The 22,322-nt window shown below is 38.2% G+C and overlaps 1 protein-coding gene across 2 annotated transcripts in view; it reads left to right on the top strand.

Annotated features, from left to right (window-relative positions):
* Cul5 (cullin 5) overlaps nt 1–22,322 on the top strand; it is a 53,384-nt gene that overhangs the window by 7,234 nt on the left and 23,828 nt on the right. Inside the window, exons 2-6 of one of the 2 annotated variants that reach the window (XM_040730227.1) lie at nt 6,989–7,090; nt 11,721–11,830; nt 14,949–15,048; nt 16,677–16,853; nt 18,661–18,802. In XM_040730227.1, coding sequence (XP_040586161.1) covers nt 6,989–7,090; nt 11,721–11,830; nt 14,949–15,048; nt 16,677–16,853; nt 18,661–18,802 — 631 coding nt within the window. The remainder of the gene's footprint in view (nt 1–6,988; nt 7,091–11,720; nt 11,831–14,948; nt 15,049–16,676; nt 16,854–18,660; nt 18,803–22,322) is intronic. The other variant, XM_040730228.1, reaches the window with a different exon arrangement.

The raw sequence follows: 22,322 nt of genomic DNA, 5'->3' as shown, positions 1-22,322 counted from the left end.
CTGGAGAAGAGCCTTGGGCTTTATATCTTTACTCCTTATGTCCTTAGACCCAGGACAAGTCTTTCTTAGGTATGTACCTAATTCTGTCACTAGAAGTCATCTGGCTCTTGTAGTAGGTAAATAGAGGCTTATAGGCTTTGTAGACAAGCAGGGTAGACATTAGCTTAAAACATAGTTCAAATATATAGAATATATCAGCAATAATAAGGATAACTGGGGTTTGTCCAGTCTATAAATATTTTTTCTGTTGGATTCTATTTGAAGTGTTTGATGGTAGTAAGTAGCAAGACTGTCCTTACAAACCTCTTAAAAAGGAGCTTACATGGTAAAGAATGTGAATACTGAAGAAATGGATAGCATATTGCATGGTGGTTTAAAAATACATATACCCTACCACCACCACACACACACAGGGTTTCTTTGTATCAGTCCTGACTGTCTTGGAACTCACATTGTAGACCAGACTGGCCTGGAACTCAGAGACCCACCTGCCTCTGTCTTCCAAGTACTAGGATTAAAGGTGAGCACCACCACCTTTGCCTAGCTGTTTAATTTTTATTATCTGCATGTGTATGTGTGTCTGTGTGAAGGGTATGTGCAGGTACCTGGAGGGGTCCTTAGGGTGGGAACAGAACTCAGGCCTTCTGCAAGAGTAGTTGGCATTCTTTCGCTGCTGAGCTGTCTCATAGTTCCCGAATTCCAGAATTGATAACTTTTTTTTCCCTTCCCCATCTTTCTCTTTTTGAGGTGGAATCTCACTGTATTACCCAGACTGGTTTTGAACTCCTAAGCTAAAGTGATTCTTCTACCTCAGCCTCTTAATTATATGCATTTACTGCCTCAGAAAGTTTAATGGTATTTTGAAAGTCCTGTTTGGGTAGGGGTACATATAATTCAGTGGTTTAGCACATGCCTAGTATTTGTGAAACCCAGCACCACATAAAACAAAATAGTTAAGTTGAACATTTTAAGTCCTGCTAGTTGGTCACAGTGTGATTACAGTAATAATTGTGGCACTCAGGATGGAAGACCAACCTAGGTAGGGTATGTAATAGGGAGAGCCCTGTTTCAGAAAGCCAAAGGGAAGACTGGAAATTTATCATTTGCCTACCATTGCCCAAGTCCCTGGGTTCAATCCCCAGTACCACAGTGTGTGTCCTACTTAGTTTGGATTAAAGTTTCAGGTCCATAGATAGGCAAAAGTTTATTTTACCTGCTCAGAACTTTGACTCTTGATGTAGTAGGAATGCAAAATGGACTTTTAGTTTGGCCTCTCTGAAGTGATAATGAATCTGAAACCAGATCTGCATTCTAAGGTCTTAAGAGGCACTGATTGACTTAACAAATTGAGGGACAGTTTTAAGTGACTAGAGTGACTAGAATTGTTACTGTTCATATATAGTTTTGTGGTTATTTTGATTAATGGGAACTAGTAAGTGTGACTTTAAAAATCACAATTGTTTTCCTGACTCATAGGAACTTGTTTGGGGCCTTCTATCATTTGGTCTGATATACAACAGTAAGGAGCGCCTTAACCCAGAGGGCTGTGTGTATTAGAGGGTACATGACCTGAATACCTGAATAAAAAGCCAGGGTGCTGCACAGCACAGGCTCTTAGATGATGAAGTTGCTGGCAGTGAGCCCAGCCAGGGAGAGTGTGGCTTGGTAAGCTTCCCTGTCTCTCTTGGAAACAAGGAAGAAGTAGAAGAGAGTGTGAGAATTTTACCTATTAATAAAAGCAAACATATTCCCCTGACTTCCATCTTCTTCAGGAACTTCCACATTCAACATGGGAATGGAGAGTTGCACTGGCTGTACTTCAGAGGACCCAGGTTACAATGATCCCAGCAACAATTTTAGTTTCAGGAGACCTGACATCCTTTTCTGGCTTCTGCTAGTACTGCATGCATGTGACACACAGATATGCATACAGGCAAATAGATATACTTAACTAAAATGAAAAGAATTAAATATTATGGAACTTAGCAAAATTAATTCTGGTGACTTGGAATTGTTTTTTTTTATTTTTTTATTTTTTGGTTTTACGAGACAGGGTTTCTCTGTATTGGTGTGGAGGCTGTCGGTCCACCCCGGCCTCGAACTCACAGAGATCCGCCTGCCTCTGCCTCTGAGTGCTGGGATTAAAGGCGTGCGCCACCACCGTCCGGCGGAATTGTTTTATTAGAGTGGGCCCCAAATGACATTTAGGGTAGGACACTTTTGACTTCTCCATTTAGCTTTCTATCATGTAGCAAAATACCTGTAATTAAATTATAAAGAGAAAAAGTTATTTTAGAAGAGCTAGTCCTTGACTGAGTGATCTGTTGATTCTTTGATGTGGGTAGCAAGCACATAATGGTGGTGTGGATGAAGGAGCAAAACTACTCATAAGGCAAGAAACAAAGAAGATAGAAGAGGGTGGGATCCTACCATCTTCAGACATAACCCTACAATGTCCTACTAACTACAAGTCTCAGTATAGCACCCTGGCACAACATTGGAGCTCTAGCTTCTCCAGTATAAACATAGCATCTTTCTGACTATCTTACCTACTTTCTGGATTCCATTCTGGCTGGTGGGACCATATTTCTAGCCCTGTGTATGCACTCTGGCAATTGTTCTGCCTCCTTCTTTTTAAAGTTTTTTTTTTTTCCTCTCAGACCTTTTTGTTTGTTTTTTGAGAATGGATTTCTCTGTGCAATAACCCTGGCTGTCCTGGAACTTACTCTATCGACCAGGGTGCTTGAGGAACTCTTCTGTATATCTGCAGAGTGACATTGTTCTGTCTGTCTTTATGCTAACCCTCACACTTCAAATTCTAGGCACTACTACAACTTTTCAAACTCTTGCCTTTTTAACTGTGTTTAGGTTCCTTCTCTCTAAGCCCTGGAAACTCTCTAACCAAGTATGTTGAGTGTTAGACTCCATCTTTCATTTCTCAAGAAGCACTGCCTTGTGCTGCTTTTCAGCTTCCCAGATGTTTAAGTAGCAGGGGAAGTTTGGTTCCTGTTAGTCTTTCATAGATAACAGCAGGTATTCCTGCAGGCCAGAGAGGGTACCAGATCAATACAGATAGTTGTGAGCCATCATGTGGGTGCTGGGAGTTGAACTAAGGACCTCTGGAAGACCAGCTAGTGTTCTTAACCACTGAGCCATCTCTCCAGCTTTGTGTTTCTCATTTTCTAATGTGCCCTCTTCTGGCATGCAGGATACATGCAGACAGAATGCTGCATAAATCTTTTTAAAAAATGAGAAACACTACTACATTGGAGAGATTTAAGTCTCTGTATGATAATATGCTGGCTGGATGGTTTGAAAATGGAACAGTTAAATGAGAGGATAACTGATTTAGATGGGACTTAAGTCAATTATAAACATTATCAGTTTTATCACTAAAAAAGTTGGTTAATGTGACTGCTAAGATACAGGTTTTGATCCTGGCACTTGGGAGGCACAGGAAGGCAGATCTCTGAGGCCATCCTGGTTTACAGAGCAAGTTCTGGGACAGCTAGGGCTATTAGAGAAGCCCTGTCTCAAAAAACCAAAAAAAAAAAAAAAAAAATCTCATGACCATGATGATACTTGAATAGTAAAGATGATTTCAAGAGGTTTGTAGGCAGGGTGTTCCTAGAAAGTGTTGTTTTTTTTTTCTTTCTAATAATCCAAAACATAAGGCGTCTCCCTTCTGGAGTATGCAGAGGATGTGGCAAAGGCAGATATTGGACAAATGAATGTAGGTCAACAAGGGACATTCTAGGTAACCCTTTGCTGTTGGGAAACATCTTCAGGGGCCTCTTGAAGGCCTCCATGCCAAATTCATTTCAACTGTTTCATGTATCTATGGAAGAAACCCCTTTCCAGAGCAATTAAAGAACTTAATGTCTCTTAAAAGAAACCATACTGCTCTGGATAATGGAGCAGTTATAGAAGAGAGAACAAAAAATTCAGGAGAAACCATAAAACAAATACTTTGGCAAACTTCTATAAATGAATAAAGACCAAAATAATAATGAATAAATGACATTGTCATTGAATGTCTGGTAGACACTGGTGTGGATGTCACAATAATACACCAGGTTGATCAAATGTTGAGGGCCAAAAAGGACAGAGGAAAATTAAAACCATGTGGCTATCATACCAATGAACTTATGGAGATACAATGGAATACTCAGATTAACATTCCTCTAATCTTAGAAACAAACCATAAATTAACATGTGTTTCTGGGAAAATTTTAGAAGGTATTGCAAGAATAGTCACTGGGTCAAGCTGGTGACACAAGTCTTTAATTCTAGTACTTAGGAGGCAGAGGCAGGTGGATTTCTGAGTTCGAGGCCAGCTCAGGTCTACAGAGCAAGTTTCAGGACAGGATCCAAAGCAACAGAGAAACCCTGTCTCAGAAAATAGACAAACAAGAACAGTCACTAGCTATTTAGGCTGTACAAGAACAGGGCACAACAGCTGCTGATCTTTCAAAGGCACCAACAGCCCTACTTTTAAATGGTTGACAGACAAACTTATATGGGTTACTCAAAGACCTTTAGCAAGGGAGAAACTGCAGGTTTTAGAAGAGCTGGTATAGGAGCAACTAAATGCTCAGCATATTGAAGAATCATTCAGCCCTTGGAATACTCCTGAATTGTTGTTAATAAGAAATTTGGAAAATGGAGAATGATAACAGATCTAAGAACTGTTAGTAAGGTGATTCAAACAGTAGGCTTTCTACAGTCTGGAATTCACAATACCTTTACAAGAAAAATACAGAAAATTTGCCTTCATGGTGCCTACTTATGATAATTCTCAGCCTGTTAAGAGGTAGAAATGAAAGGTTCTCCCACAAGTAATGTTAAATAGCCCCACCCTGTACCAGTATTTTGTAAGTCAGTCATTGGACATGATACATAAGCAATTTCTTCAATCTATAGTTTACCATTATATGGATGACATCTTGCTAGCTGATTCAAATGTAGATACTATACAATATTTGAAGAAGTCAAGAAAACTTTGCCTTGTTGGTGCTTACAAATTGCTCATGATAAAATGCAAAGAGGAGATTCTATTAATTACTTAGGATATAAAATTCTACAGAAAATTAGGCCCCAAAAGGTACAAATTAGGAGAGATTGATTGCCGATTCTTAATGACTTTCAGATATTGCTAGGAGACATTTCCTTATAAGGACCACTATTGTAGTAGGGGAAAAAATGAACTGAGTAATTTGTTAAATGTGACAAGGACTTAAATATTCCAAGAGAATTATCACCTGAAGGTGAGGTAGAATTGACTTTGGTGGAAAAGAAATGCAGGATGCTCATGTGTGTCATTTGGATCCAGAGCTTGGTTGCATTCTGTTATTTTTCCCTCTAAGCATTCTTCTATAGGAATATTAATGCAGAGGGAAGATATGATCTTAGAATGGATCTTTTTACCACGAACAGAAGTAAAAAACTAAAAACTTATGTGGAAAAGATCTTTGAGTTTATTCTAAAAGGAAAATAGAGACTTTCATCAGTTACCAGGATTAGACCCAGCAGAAATTGTAGTACCTTTTACTAATGATGAAATTGACAAATTAAGGGCAGAATCTGAATTTGCAGTAATCTTCTGGGAGAGATGAACAACAAATATCCCAAAAGCAAGAGAATTCAATACATAAAGAGAACTAACTGAATCCTTCCTCTTATTGTACGAGGAACACCAATATCTGGAGCCCCCCTACATTCTATACTGATGCAACTAAGCCAGGAAAGGCAGGTTATAAATGAGTAAATTTAAGTGGCTCAGAGTCCTTAATTCCGTCATTCTCATGATATTCATGGATTTTATGGAAATTCAGCATAATTAGTAATTCACAATGTGCAGAGTTGTTTTGCATATTGAAACTGCTGAATTTATACCAGATGATACAGAATTGATTTATTATTCAGTTACAAGACATAATCAGGAACAAGAATCATATACATATATATACACACACAAAAAGATCACATCACATATCTGATCCCATATGAATCTGCTAGGCCCTCTAGCACAAGATAATGATGAAATTGATCAATTATTGATAGAAAATGTGCTGGAGGCCTCAGACTTTCATAAAATAAGATCATGCCAATAGCAAAGGTTTGAAAAAATTTCCACATCTTGGCAATAAGATGTCCTACTATTTTTTATATCACCAAACTTCACTTCCAGCAAGAAGTAGCCCAAAGGGTACTCAAAGGAATGAAATCTGGCAGATGGATGTGTTTCATTTTGCAGAATGTAGAAAATTAAAATATGTACACTATACCATTGATACCTATTCAAGATTTCAATGGCAACTACTTTGAGTTCTGAAAAGGCTGATTCTGTAATTATACTTTTGCTAGAAGTTATGGCCATCATGGGAATACCTGTACAAATTAAGACTGACAATGCTCCAGCATATGTCTCTAGTAAATAATTGTTTTGCTTATTACAATATAAAGCATATAACAGGTATATCCCACAGTCCTACAGGGCAAGCAGTTATGGAAAGATCAAATCAAAAGTATATGCTAAATAAATAAAAAGAGGCAATAAAGACCCCCCCCAGAAATAGATTGCATAACTTTTTATTAACTTCCAAATTTTCTGAATGCTAATGAGAAAGGAATGACAATTTTGGAGAGACATTGAGTAGTATAGAAAAACTATGGGATTAAATCAACCTGCTGATTTAAAGATGTGCTGACCTAGGAATGGAAACCAGAACATGTGTTACATTGGGGAAGGGGTTTTACTTTTGTTTCCACAGAAGAAAAGCTATGGATACCATCAAAATCAATGAAGACTAGATTTAAACAAGACACCCCTTGATTAGAAGAGGTGATAGTTAATCAAACAGCATGGCCATTCAATTTAAACTAACTTTAAAACTAACAAATGTTTTTCACTCATCAGATGTAACTTGCCAGAAGGGAACCTCCCCAAAATTAGGGTTGGAGAAAGGTTATGTTTTTGTCTTTTCAGGAGAATGATGGCATCCAGCTAAGGAATCTGAAGACCACTGGACAAATGAAACATCTGAGGGAAAAGGACAAATCATCCAGAGAAAATGTCCCAAGAAAAAGAGTAAATTGGCCTATTAGCATATCACATTTCCTATAGGATAAAATTTCTCAAATCTTCCCAAATGTTTGTTTCTGCTTTTCTTTATAGACATATAATACAAATTGTCTCTATGTAGTCAGTCTCATTCCAATTAAAATTTAAAGCTGGCTTTGGAGTTGGAGGGTGGCTCTCTCTTTCTCTAAACCCCATGCTTGTTAAAGGAAAACCCCAGATCTCTGTCATGTCAGAAGAACCACCTGATATTGGACAAAAGAAAAAAAAATTAAGGGACTATTTTATTGCCACTCTCATAATCCTTTGGTTTTATTTTGAGTCTTTGAAGCCTTTCTTAAGGTATAAATATTATCTCAATTTATATGATTAATATATATATATATATAAAACCTTTTTGTAATGCTATTAATGGTCATATAAAATACTAATTAATTCTAGAAAAAGGCTTCATCTAGCTTCCTGTACATGAGTTTGGGTTTGAGTCTGCATCAGGTAACTAGGGATTAAGTGTGTGTATTCTGGGTGTGCATAATGAAGTATGGTCCTTTAATCTCTTTGAGATCTGCAGCATATGCCATTTAAAATGTTTAAGTTTTCTACAGTTAACCATGACCATGTTTAACAGTGACCTTTGAAGTCTCCAAAAGGAAGATACGGGGTCCCACAGTGACTATTTCACCACTAAGCTGAGAAACAGCACTTAAAGGTGGTTTTGAACTATAAAATACTCAGGGAAATTTTTATTTGGCTAGCTGAGATGATCCAGCCTCACAGACTACTTTAGCCAGGATTTGAGACCAGCCCTGCACTTTCCTATTACGCACAAACTGGACAACAAATGATACAGCTATCTCACCCAGGACTTGACAATTTACTCAAAATTTTCTTTTCAGGATTCCCTAAAGATGCTGTTGCCTCCATACAGCAGGAAGTAAATTTAAGAATACAATGTCCACATTCCCAAGAGGTTGGGTGGGTGGTTTTTGGTTTTGTATGGGTTATGGATATTTGTCCTTGTTTAGGGTAGTTAGTTACAAGTTGTTACTGGTAATGGTCAGGAAAAAAGTTGAACACAGGAGATTCAGAGCTTTTGTTCTGAAAAGCAAAAAGAGAGATGTAGATATGATAGAATATAAGGGTAGATTATTGAATCTACTCTGAAATGAGGGGGGATATAGAAATAGGCTAAAAGGGTAGATTATTTAATCTACATTTATTTATTTGTTCATTTTTAGTTTTACAAGAGTTTCCTTGTGGCATTAAAGGCATGCATCACCACTGCCCCGCTGTATCTACAAAAATGCCAACTACATATTTTACATTGACTTGGATTTTTTTTGTATCTTGATACAAAATTATGATTATTTTTGTTAGAATATGCTGTGCATACATTTCTAACATTTCTTATTCAAGGTATTGTACCTATGCAACTAATTTAAGTATGGAATGCAAAGTTTTAGCCCTTGAAAGTTATTACCAACTATTTAGGATAATAAGGAAATACAAGTTGATTAGTCATCTATTACCATCAAACTTGTAGCTACATCTGTTTTTACGTCAAGCATATATTTTAGACAGACAGGTCGTTGTCTTCAAATACTTCAGAGTTCCTCAGAATATAGCATTTAAGATGTTTTAATAACAGGTTCTTTTTGTGTGTGTGACAATATTACATATTTGCTCCTGGCAACACCAATCTATTTTAGAGAAGATGATGGGCATAAATGAAACTCCACATAGAGTTTATAAACTTTCTTTGTGGCAGATGTAAGCCACTGGGCAAGAAAGTTCTCCTTCCTGGATTGCTGGCAGTAATCTGTCCAAATTGGGCAAGCAGGATACAAAAGAAAGGAGTGCCAAACTTGCCAAGACAAGGAAGGACAGCCCTTCAGAATATTCAGCCTATATAAGACGGATGTCCCAACCACGCTGCAGAGTTACCTTGGGTGACTACTGTTCAGCAGCCAGCTGTCTCTGTCATTGCTCACATTTTTTGGAAGTTGCTTACTTGCACTTCCTGATTTCTCAGGTAATATTATTTCCATCTTGGATCTTTGATGGAGTTGAAAACTTTGTAGTTGTAGTTTAAACTTTAAAAAATTCAGAAAAGAAACTCATAAGGGAAATGTAAAGTGTATAACATTGAGAGAAATAAAAAGATAGCCTTGGTAATGCAAGTTAGAATATGAAGTGACTTAGGTACAGCCTTTTGAACTCACTAAAATAGTATAGATAATGTAGTATTCTGAATTTGTCAATTGTTAATGGACTAGACATTGTTGATATACTTATTGCCTGTATATATTGCATATAATTTTTCTTGTATTGGCTATAACTTTTTTATTACAAAAAAAAAAGGGGAAACGTGGTCTTGTTTGTACTCTACTAAAATAAAACTTGTGGCACACGCCTTTAGTCCCAGTACTCGAGAGTCAGAGGCAGGTGTATCTCTGCATTTTAGGCCAGCCTGGTCTACAACAGCTAGTTCCAGGATGCTAGAACTATACAGAGAAAGCCTGTCAGGAAACGCCCCCCCCCCCCCCAAACAAACAAACACAAAGCTTGCCTGAAGATCAGAGGGTGTAGTTAGCCACAGTTAACTAGTTAACCATAAAGGTCTGTACAAACAGACAGGAAGTGATATGACTTGTCAGAGGATTTCATAGAGGTTAAAGAGCTCTATTGGCTGGCTTAATCAATCAGAGCATAATTTACAGTGTACAGTAATATTCCACAGCAGAAAAAAGTAAAGATCATTTAAAGACAATTGTAGTAAATCACAACACTTTGGTTTTACCTAATAGACTTGGACATTCGTAGATTTTAGTATCCATGAAAGACTGTGGACTCCACCTATCTGTGGGGGGGGGGGGGTAGGGAGTAGGGGGTTTTGTGGTGTGTCTGCGCATGTGTGTGAGGGTTCAGAGCCCAGAGAAGGATGTTGAATTACTTTATACTGTATATCCCTTGAAGCTATATCTCAGGTTATATCCTGGTTGCTATACCTAGGTTCAGGGTATCTCACTGAGCCTGGAGTTTGGCTAGTTGCCAGCAAGCCCCAGTGATCTTCCTTTCTCTATCCCATGATACCGGTATTATTGGCAAGCTCATGCTATGTTTGACTTTTTATGTGGGTCCTGGGAATTTGAACTTAGAACTTCATACTTGTACACCAAGCATTGACTTTTGTGGGGGATTTCATTTGTTATTTTGAGCAGGGTAGTAGTCTTAGATGTCCTGGAACTCCATAAGTAGACCAGACTGGCCGTGTGGCAGGCTGATCTTAGTGGCAGGTTCCAGCAGACCCTCCCAGTCTTTTTTCCTTTAAAAAAATGCTGATGAGCAGGAATATTTTATGAGCATGTATGTGTACCATATGCATTGATGATGTCCCTGGAAGCCTGAAGAGGGTGTCAGATCCTTTGGAACTGTGGTTACAGATAGTTGTGAGTCACCATGTATGTCCTGGAAGCTGAAACCAGATCTGTGCAAGAGTAACAATACTCTTAACTGCTTAGCCATCTCTATTCTGACAGCTTTACTTTGTGTGAAGTATAGGAAAGCTACAAAATTAAAGGGTTCATTTGCTCATTTCCAACACCAGATAGAAGCAGGATTCACTGCAAGCTGGTATAATCACGGTTGCTTGTAAGGTCACCTAAAGGGAGAGAAGCATAGGACAGTCTAGGAGGTCACAAGCACAGCAGTCCTCTGCTGTCCTCCTTGTAGTCTGCAGACATTTCTCTTCTGATGCCACTGTATGACAGCATGCCCAAGTTATGCCTCAGGAAGGGTTTCTTACTTTTCTGTGGGTGGGTTGTGTGGAATTTCTTCACAAAGACATAAATTCCATGAGAGCTTGGAATTTCTAGATTGACCTAAATGCCCTCTCTAAATTACATTGTTAATCTTTCTAAATTTGGCGGGCCCCTACTTCTAAGACCATGTAGATGTGGCAAGTTCTCTACCAAAACCATAGTGGTTAGCTTATCGAATACACTGGACCTAAGGTTCTCAGCATCATACTAGGTACACATTCTATTTGTTCAGGGATGATCTGCCGGAAGATTCCTGTCTCTTCCCGACCCCCACTCTTGAATTAAACCCAGGGCCTCATCATGCACAGTGGGCACTCTACCATTACACTATACTTGCAGCCAGTAATCCAGCCTGGATTTTTGTTTATAACTGTCTTTCTCTGATTCTCTGCTGTGAGATTAAGTTTGTAAGAACTCTGTTGTGGCCTAGGCCCTCTGTGGGTGACAGTTGTGTAGCTTGGTATGTTTCTGGGGCCCCTAGCAGTGCGATCAGGACTTGTCCCTGGCACATGAGCTAGCTCTTTGTCCCTGGCATGAACTTGATCCAGGGGGAGGAGATTGGTCCTGCCTCAACTTGATATCCATGCTTTGCTGGCTCTCATGGGAGGGGTGAGGGTGGGGTGGGGAATGGGAAGAGAGGAGAAAGGGAAGAATGGTTGGTATGTAAAATAAATGATAAAAATTAAAGAAAAAAGCTGTTTTTAAATTTGATCTTTTTGTTCTTGGTATCTCATAAAAGACTACATGTTTTTAAATAAAAGTATGAGATTTTTAAAGTTGCTTTAACATTAAGTAATCTTTTATCTCTTGTTTTTAAGAATAAAGGTTCTCTCCAGTTTGAAGACAAGTGGGATTTCATGCGTCCAATTGTTTTGAAGCTTTTACGCCAGGAATCTGTAACAAAACAGCAGTGGTTTGATCTGTTTTCGTAAGTAATCCAGTAATTCTATTAACAGATCAGGTTTTGGTGTCTTTCTATACTCAGATGGACAGCATGCATTTAACTGATCTGCTTATCTGTAATACTACTGCTTGTGTTGGGGATTCCCAAGACATTCAGTGTTCCCTCACAAGCCTGACCTTACTACAGGGAAAGGCATGTGGTATATAGTTGGAGATTTAAGGAAATTAAGTACAAATTTCCAAGACTCCTTTTCCAGAGAATTTACATGGGACATTAAAATTTGTTTATCTTATTTTATTTGTATGAGTATTTTGCTGCATGCATGTGTGTGTGTACTGGTGGAGGTCAGAAGAGGATGTGGAATCTCTTGGAAATTAGTGAATCACCTTATGGGTTCTGGGAACTAACATCAGGTCCTTTATAAGAACAACAAGTGCTCTTTACTACTGAGCCATCTTTCCAGTCCTGGAACATTTCTTTCTTCAGCAGCAAGATTAGAAACATGTACCAGGCAGGATCTCTGAGTTCGAAGCCAGCCTGCTCTACAGAGCGATTGCTAAGACAGTCAGAGGAACACGGAGAAACCCTGTCTCAAAACTTAAAACAAAACAAAGCAAAAAAAAAAAAAAAAAAAACCAAAAAAAAAAAAAAAAGATTGGCAAAATGTGATGTGTTATCAAGAGTTAATGGCAGTGGCTATATAGTCATTCAATTTTGAACTCATAGGAAGAGTATTCAATATAAATTAGGCTTGTATGAACAGTTTAGGTATAGAGAACTAGTGTTATTTCAGGAAGTTTATTTAAGTGTTCTCAGATACCAATTAAAGGCCAACCTTACAAGCAGATTTTTCTAAGAAATTCAATGCTTTGTTATATTTACTGCTCAGCCCTTGGTCAAATGTCTTTATAGCACAATTATTGAGTAGTAGTCCCCTTGGGGCTGTGTAACAAGTTAAAACAACCCCATTAACCACAAAGTTTACCTTAGAAAGCTCTTTCACTTTTTTTTTTCTCTGTGTAGCTTTGACTGCTCTGGAACTCACTCTGTAAATCAGGCTGGCCTTGAATTTGCAGAGATCATCCTGCCTCTGGCTCCCGAATGCTGGGATTAAAGGCCTGTTTCACCACTGGTCATATCTCCTTCACTCTATGTGAACTTTTTAATTTAATATGTATGAGTGTTTTGCATGTATATATGCAAGTACATTGTATACATGCCTGGTGCCTGTAGAAACCAGTAGAGTATGTCAGAGCCCCTTGTAATCTTTCATGTGGATGATAAGAACTGAAACCAAGTTCTGTGGGAGAGTAATGAGTTTCCTAACCACTGAACCATTTCTAGTGTCCCCACGCCCACACTTTTGGTCTATACATGTACCTCATTGGTAGAGTACCTGCTTAACATGAACAAGACCCTGGTTTAATCCCAGTACTGGGGTTGAAAGTAAGAACAGGAACATACAGCCAAAACCTGAAGCATTAATTCAAGCACAGAGCCTAAGCTGAAGCAAGCTTGAAAGGCTTCCAGGGTTGAGGCAGTATTTGGTCAGGGCATATTCATAAGCATATTAAATTTCAGAGGAAACATTATTATTGTAATCAAAGATTTTTAAATTGTTAGGCTATAGCAAGCACCAGTGAATGATTATGATACTGTTGTTGAGCCATCCACCTTGTGCTTCTGCCAGCTAAGTCAGCTCAGGCTGTTACAACAGGTTCCTGTGTTACTCCCTGTGTTACTTACCTGTCACACCGAGGTGAACAAAATCTGTAAGTGTTCTGCATGGCAAGTGCAGAAAGAGATGGGGTTATCCCAGCTGTCTCACACACAGTCAATGCCAATAGGTGTGTTTGTGTGTTTGCAGTCTGAATAGAAAGCACACAGAAAGTTAGCTCTGGACCTTTTAAGAAGGGAAGGCTTTCAGCAGGAGTTCTGGAAAGCAGAGCGGGATGAACTTTCTTTCTCTTGAACTTTTGTCTTCCCAGGTGCTGTATTTATTTTTCTCTTATAAACAGTATACCCCATTCAGTAATGGAACTTGAGTTTCTAAATTCATCACTGTGAGAAGAAAAGAAGCTTTTTTTTAAAATAGGAAACATAGCTTACTATGAAATCCCCAAATTTTTCAACTACTCTGAATAGGTTATGTTGCTACAGTAACAGACACATTATAGAAACATTAAATATTTCTGGACAGTGGCAGCATATATATTTAATCTGGTATTCTGGACAGTTTGAGGCCATCATAGTCTACAGAAGAAGTTCTGGAACACCCAGAACTATAACCTGTCTCAAAAACTAAACAAACAAAACAAAACAAAACATGGACTATTAGAAAGAACATATTCAGCCTTACCAGATCAATTAGCAAGTAGTAATATAGAAGTAAAAAAATCACAATCAGTGTATAGTCAGGGATTAGGGAGTGGACTCGGTATATATACAGAAATGGTGTGTGGGTATGTGTGGTAATTCATGTGTATGCATGTACCGCATGTGTATGCAGAGACCAAAGATTGACTTTGGATGCTTGCCTTCTTCTTGCTTTTTTGTCAAAGGTTATAACAGAATGTAGAAGAGAATAAGTAATACCTCTTTACTTACTAAATCTGGAGCTCACCAATTCAACAAAATTAGGTGACTGGGCAAGCTTTCTTTGTTTGGTCCTCCTTTCTTTGTTTCCCAGTGCTGGGACTAAAAATATTAATAGTAATTAACTTTGGGGATAGTAGTTAGGAGACAAAGGCACACTTTTACAATGAGAATTAAGGAAAGCCACCAGGTGGTGGTAGCACACACATTTAATCTCAGCATTCAGTAAGTGGAGGCAAGTGGGTCTCTGAGTTCCAGGGCAGCCTGGTCTACAGAGTGAGTTCTAGGACAGCCAGGATTTCTAAGAGAAACACTTTCTAGGACAACAACAACAAAACAAAACAGCAAGGAAGCAGAAACAATGGAAATAATAGAAAGTTACCTGTTTGAGATTTTACAAAGAGAGCTTTGTTCTTGTGACTGGGTTTAGCACATAATTTTACCATGGTCTTTGGGGACTGTACCACTGTAGAGCTTGAGATGAATGCTTGTCTCTGTTTGTTCCTGTTTTATTACTGATGTTTGCCCATCTGCTTTAATTTTACAGGGATGTACATGCAGTCTGTCTCTGGGATGACAAAGGCTCATCAAAAATTCATCAGGCTTTGAAAGAAGATATTCTTGAATTTATTAAGCAAGCACAAGCAGTAAGTTGTGCATGTTTCCATCTTTATTTTACATCCTTGCTTGAGATTGGCATCTAAGAGCCTTAGATGCTTAGCTAGTAAGCATGTACTCATCAGTGAGTACCCTATTCTTAGGCTTCTTTCTTTGTTTGCTTTAGTTGGTTGATTGTTTTTGAGACAGGGTCTCACTGTAACTCTGGCTCTTAAATTCATATAGTAGACCAGGCTGTCCCGGGTTCTATCTGTCTATGCCTCCTTAATGCTTGGATTAAAGGTATATGCCACTGTACTTGTATTGCTTCTAAAAACTCTATATCTGATTCTCCAGAGATGGCTCAGTGCTTAAGAACATATACTACTTTTACAAAGGAACAAAATTTGGTGCCCAGCACCCATATCAAATACTCCTAACTGCTGTAATTCTACCTCCAGGGAATCCAATGTCTCTAACCTATGTGGATACCAGCACTCATGTATACAGACACATACACAACTATTTTGTTGTGTGTACCCATTTCCTACACACAAATAAATAAATATAGCAATAATAATAATAAATACAGTAATAAGCCTATCATGGTGGCATTTATTTGTCATCTTAGAATTGGGAATGCAGAGACAAGAAGATCCCTGAGAGTGGCCAGACAGTCTAGCTTACTTGGCAAGTTCCAAGCCAGTTTTTTTTGTTTGTTTGTTTTTTTCGACCATCTCTCTTTATAGCCCTGGCTATCCTGGTGAACTAAAGAGATCTAACTGCTTGTGCTGTGTTTAGGCTCTTGGTATGACCTCAGCACCACTTTCAGCACCTGCAAAAAAAAATAATTTGCATGCCGTAAGATTTACTCTCCTAGCTGGGTGGTGGCACACACCTTTAATTCCAGTATGCAGGAGGCAGAGGCAGGCAGATCTCTGAGTTTGAGGCTAGTCTGGTTTACAAAGTGAGTTCCAAAGCTACACAGAAAACCCTGTCTCAAAAAACAAAACAGAACAAAAAAGTCACTCTCTTAACTGGATGTGGTAGCACATTCCTTTAATCCTAGCACTCAGGGTGCAGGCTGATCTTTGTGTGGGAAGTCAACCTCCTCCACATAATGGGACCCTGCCTCAAAAAAGGAAAGAAGGAACAAACAACTAAGAAACAGAACCCCTCACTTCAAGTATGTTATAGAAAGGTTTAGTTTATTCAGAATATCAGCCACTAATTCCAGACTGTTTCCTCGCCTTTGAAGCAACACTGTACTGTCAAACACTGTTCATCAGTAAGCTGTGAATTTCCTACTTCTGAATTTATTCTCCTGTGACCTTTTATGACTGGTCTCCATGCTCTGGCTGTTTACTGTTCTGTTGTAGGTGTAATACATACTGTTTATCATTCACCAGGTAATGGTCCTGGGTTTCTCTGTGTAGCCCTGGCTGTCCTGGAACTTGGCTTTGTAGAGCAGGCTGCTTGAACTCAGCCTGCCTCTGACTCCTCAGTTCTGGGATTGGGGCTACTATTGCTCAGTATATATTTGCTACTTTTTGACTGTTTTGAGTAATATGGCTGTGAACATTTATGTGCTTAATAGGAAATGTTTGCTTTACTTCGGTTTTGTTCTTATTTTCTAGGTATTTTAAGTATTTCAAATTGATACAATTTTGTTTTTCAGCGTGTCCTGAGCCATCAAGATGACACAGCTTTGCTAAAGGCATATATTGTTGAATGGAGAAAATTCTTCACACAGTGTGATATTTTACCAAAACCTTTTTGTCAACTAGAAGTTACTTTATTGGGTAAACAAAGTAGCAATAAAAAGTCAAATATGGAAGATAGTATTGTTAGAAAGGTATGTCTATTACCATTGTTTTCCTAAATTTATTGAAGAAGTCACTTCATAATTTATGTAGACTTTGGTTCTTCACACAGTTCTTTATAGCTATCAGGACTTTTGTTGTTTGTTTGAGATAGGGTTTCTTTATAACAGATCTAGAACTCTTGTAGCTCTATCCCACTTATTTCCCTTCTCTTCCTATCTACCCTCTGCTCTTGCAATCTCCCCCACAAAATAAAACAAAATTAAGAGAAAAAAAATGAAAGAAAAAAAATCTCTTCATTGAAGCTGTATGGTAAGTCACCCAGGAAACCCTTTTATCCATATAGAATTACTTGAAAGTGCTCATAGGAAAGTCAGTGGTCTAGTTTGAGGCCTCTGGTTTCTGCTACACTATTAATGCTGGACACTCACTGTTGCCCTCTGCCTTGGAGATCCTGCAACTTTGGGTCTGCAGGACTGGCCCCTTCATGTGTTCCATCTTTCATCTTTTTTATGTAGTCTTGAACTATAACTCTGTTTTCGAGCATTACCTCCTCAGTTCTTTTTTTTAACTTTTCCTTGTTTTATCTTCATTACCTTTTCTGCTCTTGTTTTCTTATTTAAAAAAAAAACACTTCATTAGATTATCTTCTAACTTTGTTTAATTGTGGCTAACCAGCTGTCTCTATAGTTGCTTTGTGCTGGTTTTTTAAGCTTAGTATGTGCTATGCCAGGTAACTATAATGGACAAAGGCTAGCCCTGAGTGTCCCAAGCTTCCTTTCAACCCTAAGTTATTTTTTTTTTAAATTGCCATACTCATTTGCCAACTTCTTTCCTGATAATGAGAATGAATGGATGAGAATGAAGTTCTACCACTGAGAAGTGGTGATACTGTAAAGTAGATATACAAGGTTTTTCAGTGCTAGAAATAGCTGCAAAGTGAGACATTTATTTTCTTTTTAAAGGCAAAAAAACCTTTGAAGATGCTAACTAATTTGTGGCCTCATACTCTTAACCTCTTTTGTTTGTTGTTATTCCTTTGGTTATTATCTTTTTTTTTTTTTTTTTTGCTATGGGACTTAGCAAAATGAGTATTGATTCTGGGACCATACTTGTTGTATTTGAATATGAGTTGGTAGTGTTGCCTGCTGGGTCCCAGCTCTCACATATAAACAGGAGAACATGGTAGTTCTACTTCAGGACTGTGGGTATGGGTAGAGAGGTACAAAATTGTTAACCCTTCTTATCACTGTTCTTAGTGTTCATAATAAATGTCTGACAAAGTTACTGGATTTTGATAGACAGCTGGTAGGTAGATATACACATATTTTTATTAAGATCAGTAGCTCAAGTATGCATGTGAGCATTCTAGAGAAAATTTTCCATGTGTTACCATACTTAATTTTTATAACAACAGAAATTTGGGTTAATATTTTAAACTTGGGAAAGAAAATAAATGGCAGAGCTGGGATCCAAATTCTATTCTGAAGCTTTTGGGGGGGGTTGTTTGCTAGTTTCTGGCATATTTATTTATGTATGTATGTTTTTGAGACAGGGTTTCTCTGTAAGTTTGGAATCTTGTCCTGGAACTCGCTCTGTCGTCCAGGCTGGCCTTGAACTCACAGAGATCTTCTGCCTTTACCTCCTGTATGCTGGGATTAAAGGCGTGCGCCACTGTGCCAGCTGCCCCAGTTCTTCACTGTTATGCTACATATGTGACTTCCAGCATTCAGCAGTGCAGTCTACGCAGGGTGTCCTTTTCTACCATATGTCCTGAAACTTGTGTGCTACTTGGCGTGTTAATAACCACAAATGATAGTATATTTCTTACTTTCCCAGCTCATGCTTGATACGTGGAATGAATCAATTTTTTCAAATATAAAAAACAGACTCCAGGATAGTGCGATGAAGCTGGTGCATGCTGAGAGATTAGGGGAAGCTTTTGATTCTCAGCTGGTCATAGGAGTGCGAGAGTCCTATGGTATGTCCTCAATTTATATTTATAATTAGAATTATATATTATAATTATATATTATAGTTATTCCAGACTGACATCTACTTCTTGTACCATATGATTTTTTTATTTTAATATAGTATACAAATGCCATTGATTCTGTGTCAAAGAAACCTGCTAAATTCAAATTCACTTTGTTGTATTTCTTTTATTCATTATTAGCTTCTCTAGAAAACTAAAATAATTATAAAAGATAACTTTGTTTTGTGTTGCTGTTTTCAGAAGTTTCTTTTCTGTGTATATTCTCTCTGCCTTTTCAGCTTCTAACAATTACATCATCTGTCCTTCAAATTCATCCTTATCCCTCATTTTTTTCATGGAGAATATCCTCACATTTAATGATTCATGGTAAATGTGCCTCCCTGGTATAATTTGCTTAAGTGTCTTACTAATGCTTCCTTTTAGTATAGTAGTATATATCACATGAAATTGTCATGAATTAATAACCTTTTAGTCATTTTTAAGTGTTTTCCCCTATTGTTGCTGTGCTTTTGTTAAGTCTTCAGCCTTTCATTACTATGAGCTTTGAAATTGTTCCTTTTCATTTCAGCTGCCATTGATTAAATTCTACATCTTTGACTTTTAAAATGTGTTGAGGCCAGCTGACCTGTTGAGGGGACTGAGGATTGAGAAAGAGACAAATACAGAAGATAGAATCAGGAGGGGTCTCAGTTACTACTGCAGCAGCCCTGAATTTATTTTTCATAGCCCTTTTTTAAACTCAAAGCACAAAGAGAGGGCAAAAGACTTCCTTACTGTGATACAAGGAACAAAAAAGTGCAGTTGCCTCCTTAATTCTCAACATCTAGTAACCATGCCTTTAGTCAAATATCCTGTTATTTTGCCTTGAACAAGAGAAGCTTGAACTCTCTTACCTTTAGACAAGAAGGAATGGAGTCACTGTAGGGTTCCCACATTCCCCCCTTTTTAATCTTTTTTAATGCCTGTGCTATTGACAGATGACCACCTGGCTTAGGTTGTCTTTTTCAACCTTCCAGACTTACCTTCCATCATGTGTACCCTGTGTTAGGTTGACTCGATGCAAACAGTTCTTGACTGCCAGCCTCTGTTTATAAAGGGTTAAGAGAGAGTGCATTGTTTGATGCCATGTACTTCTGTGGCAACTTTCCACCAAGAGTTCACAAGTAACTTGATAATCATAGGCAAGCAAAGAATGCTGCTATGACTGCAGTACCTCCTAATAAAGGAGTAAAGATGACCAAGATGGAATGACCTTTTTCAGTTGGTCCAAGATGTCTCCAGTATTTAGTTGCATCAGAATCCAAATCTGCTTTTTTTAATCACATTGACTCTAAGGATTCATTAGCATTATACCAGATTCCTCTCAGATGAGCTCTAACCTTTTTCCATCCACTAACACTTTCATTGTGAACAGAATAGGTTACAAATTAATACCATAATTCTAGTATGATCCATTCAAGAGACAAGAAAATGTTTTTGTGTTGGGTGAGGTATGAGTGATTCCGTAATTCTGAACCTTTTCTTTTCCCTCTCAAAATCCAATGCACTGCTGCTACCAACTTCCAAAGATATATTTAAGCTGTTCCAGTCCCCAGGTACCGAATACCAGCAACGAAACCTTTATTCCACTCCTCCTCATATACTGAAGAGGAGCTTTAACCTCACATCACCTGCATAATTGTGTTTTGATTGTTCTGGGTTCTTTTCAAAACAGGGTTGGGACCCTTCCATAATCCAGTAGAAGAATCCTTCCAATTAGCTTGAGCAAAAGTTGCTCAAACGCCATCATGCCAAAATCTAACAAATTTAAAATAAGAGGGCATGGTTTAATGCATTATGTAGTGGCTTAGGATATAACCCCCCCCTCTTAAAAAATTTTTTAAAGCTGCATCTTGAGACTACCGTGGGCTTGTTTAACAATTCCCCTGTCATTGAGGATTATTATTATTATGCCTGTTGTATGCTCAGTTTTTCCATTGGGAACTAAATTGCTGAAATCCTACCAATCTGTCAGCTAGAAAATGATTATTAAAAATTTGGCTCAAAAACTGAACAAAAGCAATCACCAAGAATGATTATTTTAAAATAACCAATCAACTTGTTAAGTATAAGGAACATTCATCACACTTGGTTCTCTACCAAAACATCACCTAGATTCTATCTGGCTTTTCTGTAGTAAACAAGCTAGTCCTGGGAAAACAGGTAGATACAACCAGAATAATGGTTCATTTTGCCATAACACAACTGTTGGAGATGTCATATAGAAGTCACATAAGTTTCCCATGGTTTTGTATAGTCAACATAGCATACCTGCTGATGTTGAATGGTATGCTCTATTTGAGCCAGCCCTTCTCTATCAGCCTCTGTAAGATGCCTAGGGAAAGTAGGATCACTATTCCCCTTAAGAATCTCACTGAGGGGTTCAAGATCTCTTGTAGACAACTTCAAATAGGGCCATAGCCATTGAATAACCCCCAATAATTTATGAAAATCATTCAAAGTTTGTTTCTGAGGCTCAATTCTTTTTTTAATGATTTATTTATTATACATGCAATGATCTGCTGGCATGTATGCCTATATGCCAGAAGAAGGCACCAGGTATCATTATGGATGGTTGTGAGCCACCATGTTATTGGGAATTGAACTTGGGACCCCTGGAAGAGCAGCCGGTGCTTTTAGCCTCTAAGCCATTTCTCCAGTCTCAAGGCTTAACTTCATTAGGATACAACATACTGGAAAGGCAGCTAGCTGTCATTGCACTTTCTCAGGGGCAATTATTAACCATGCATGGGCAAAGTCCTGCTGAAGTTGTCCAGATGTTGCATGAAAACTCCTTCATTTTTATGAACAAGCAAAATAGCATCCATATAATGAATAATATAAACTCTATTTTGTATAACTTGAGCCATAAATATCTGGCACAATGTAGCACTAATGGCCTTAGCCTAAGGCAAAACCTTCCAATGATATCTCCTCTTGGAACACTAAATGTGAATCTTTGAGAGCCAAAGGGATGTCATAAAAATAGTCCTTTACATCTAAAATAACTTTATAAGGTATCTTTTGCTGTGGCTGTAGGAAAGGGCAATCCAGGATGCAAAGTGTCTGAGTATATGAAGGCACAATATCCAAGCAGAAATACTGCCTTTCTTTCCAAAGGTCTTAATGCAACCTTACATTCTCATAGCTTTTTAACAATCAAAAGCTCACATTTTCTATCCCTAGTTAACCTGCCTGCTGTCTGCATTAGCCTAGAGAGACAAAGTCCTGAAATAACTCCTCAGGGCCTTGCCTTATTTTTGACAAGCCCTTATATCAGGCCTTCTTGGTAGCTGCAGTAACCTGGGCGTACATTGCCACATCAATTTTAACTGCTGAACTGTCTCCCCATAAATACATTCTCCAGCAAGTAATGGGAATTTATTTCAGCTGTGGCTTAACATTGTTGAACAAATTCAGTTTTCCACAACATGTAATCCCCTTCTGACAGGCAAGCTTTGGCTAT

This window comes from Mesocricetus auratus, unplaced genomic scaffold (genome assembly GCF_017639785.1).
Source record: "Mesocricetus auratus isolate SY011 unplaced genomic scaffold, BCM_Maur_2.0 Super-Scaffold_100022, whole genome shotgun sequence".
Lineage (NCBI taxonomy): Eukaryota > Metazoa > Chordata > Mammalia > Rodentia > Cricetidae > Mesocricetus > Mesocricetus auratus.
This window is presented reverse-complemented; position numbering and strand designations above follow the sequence as displayed.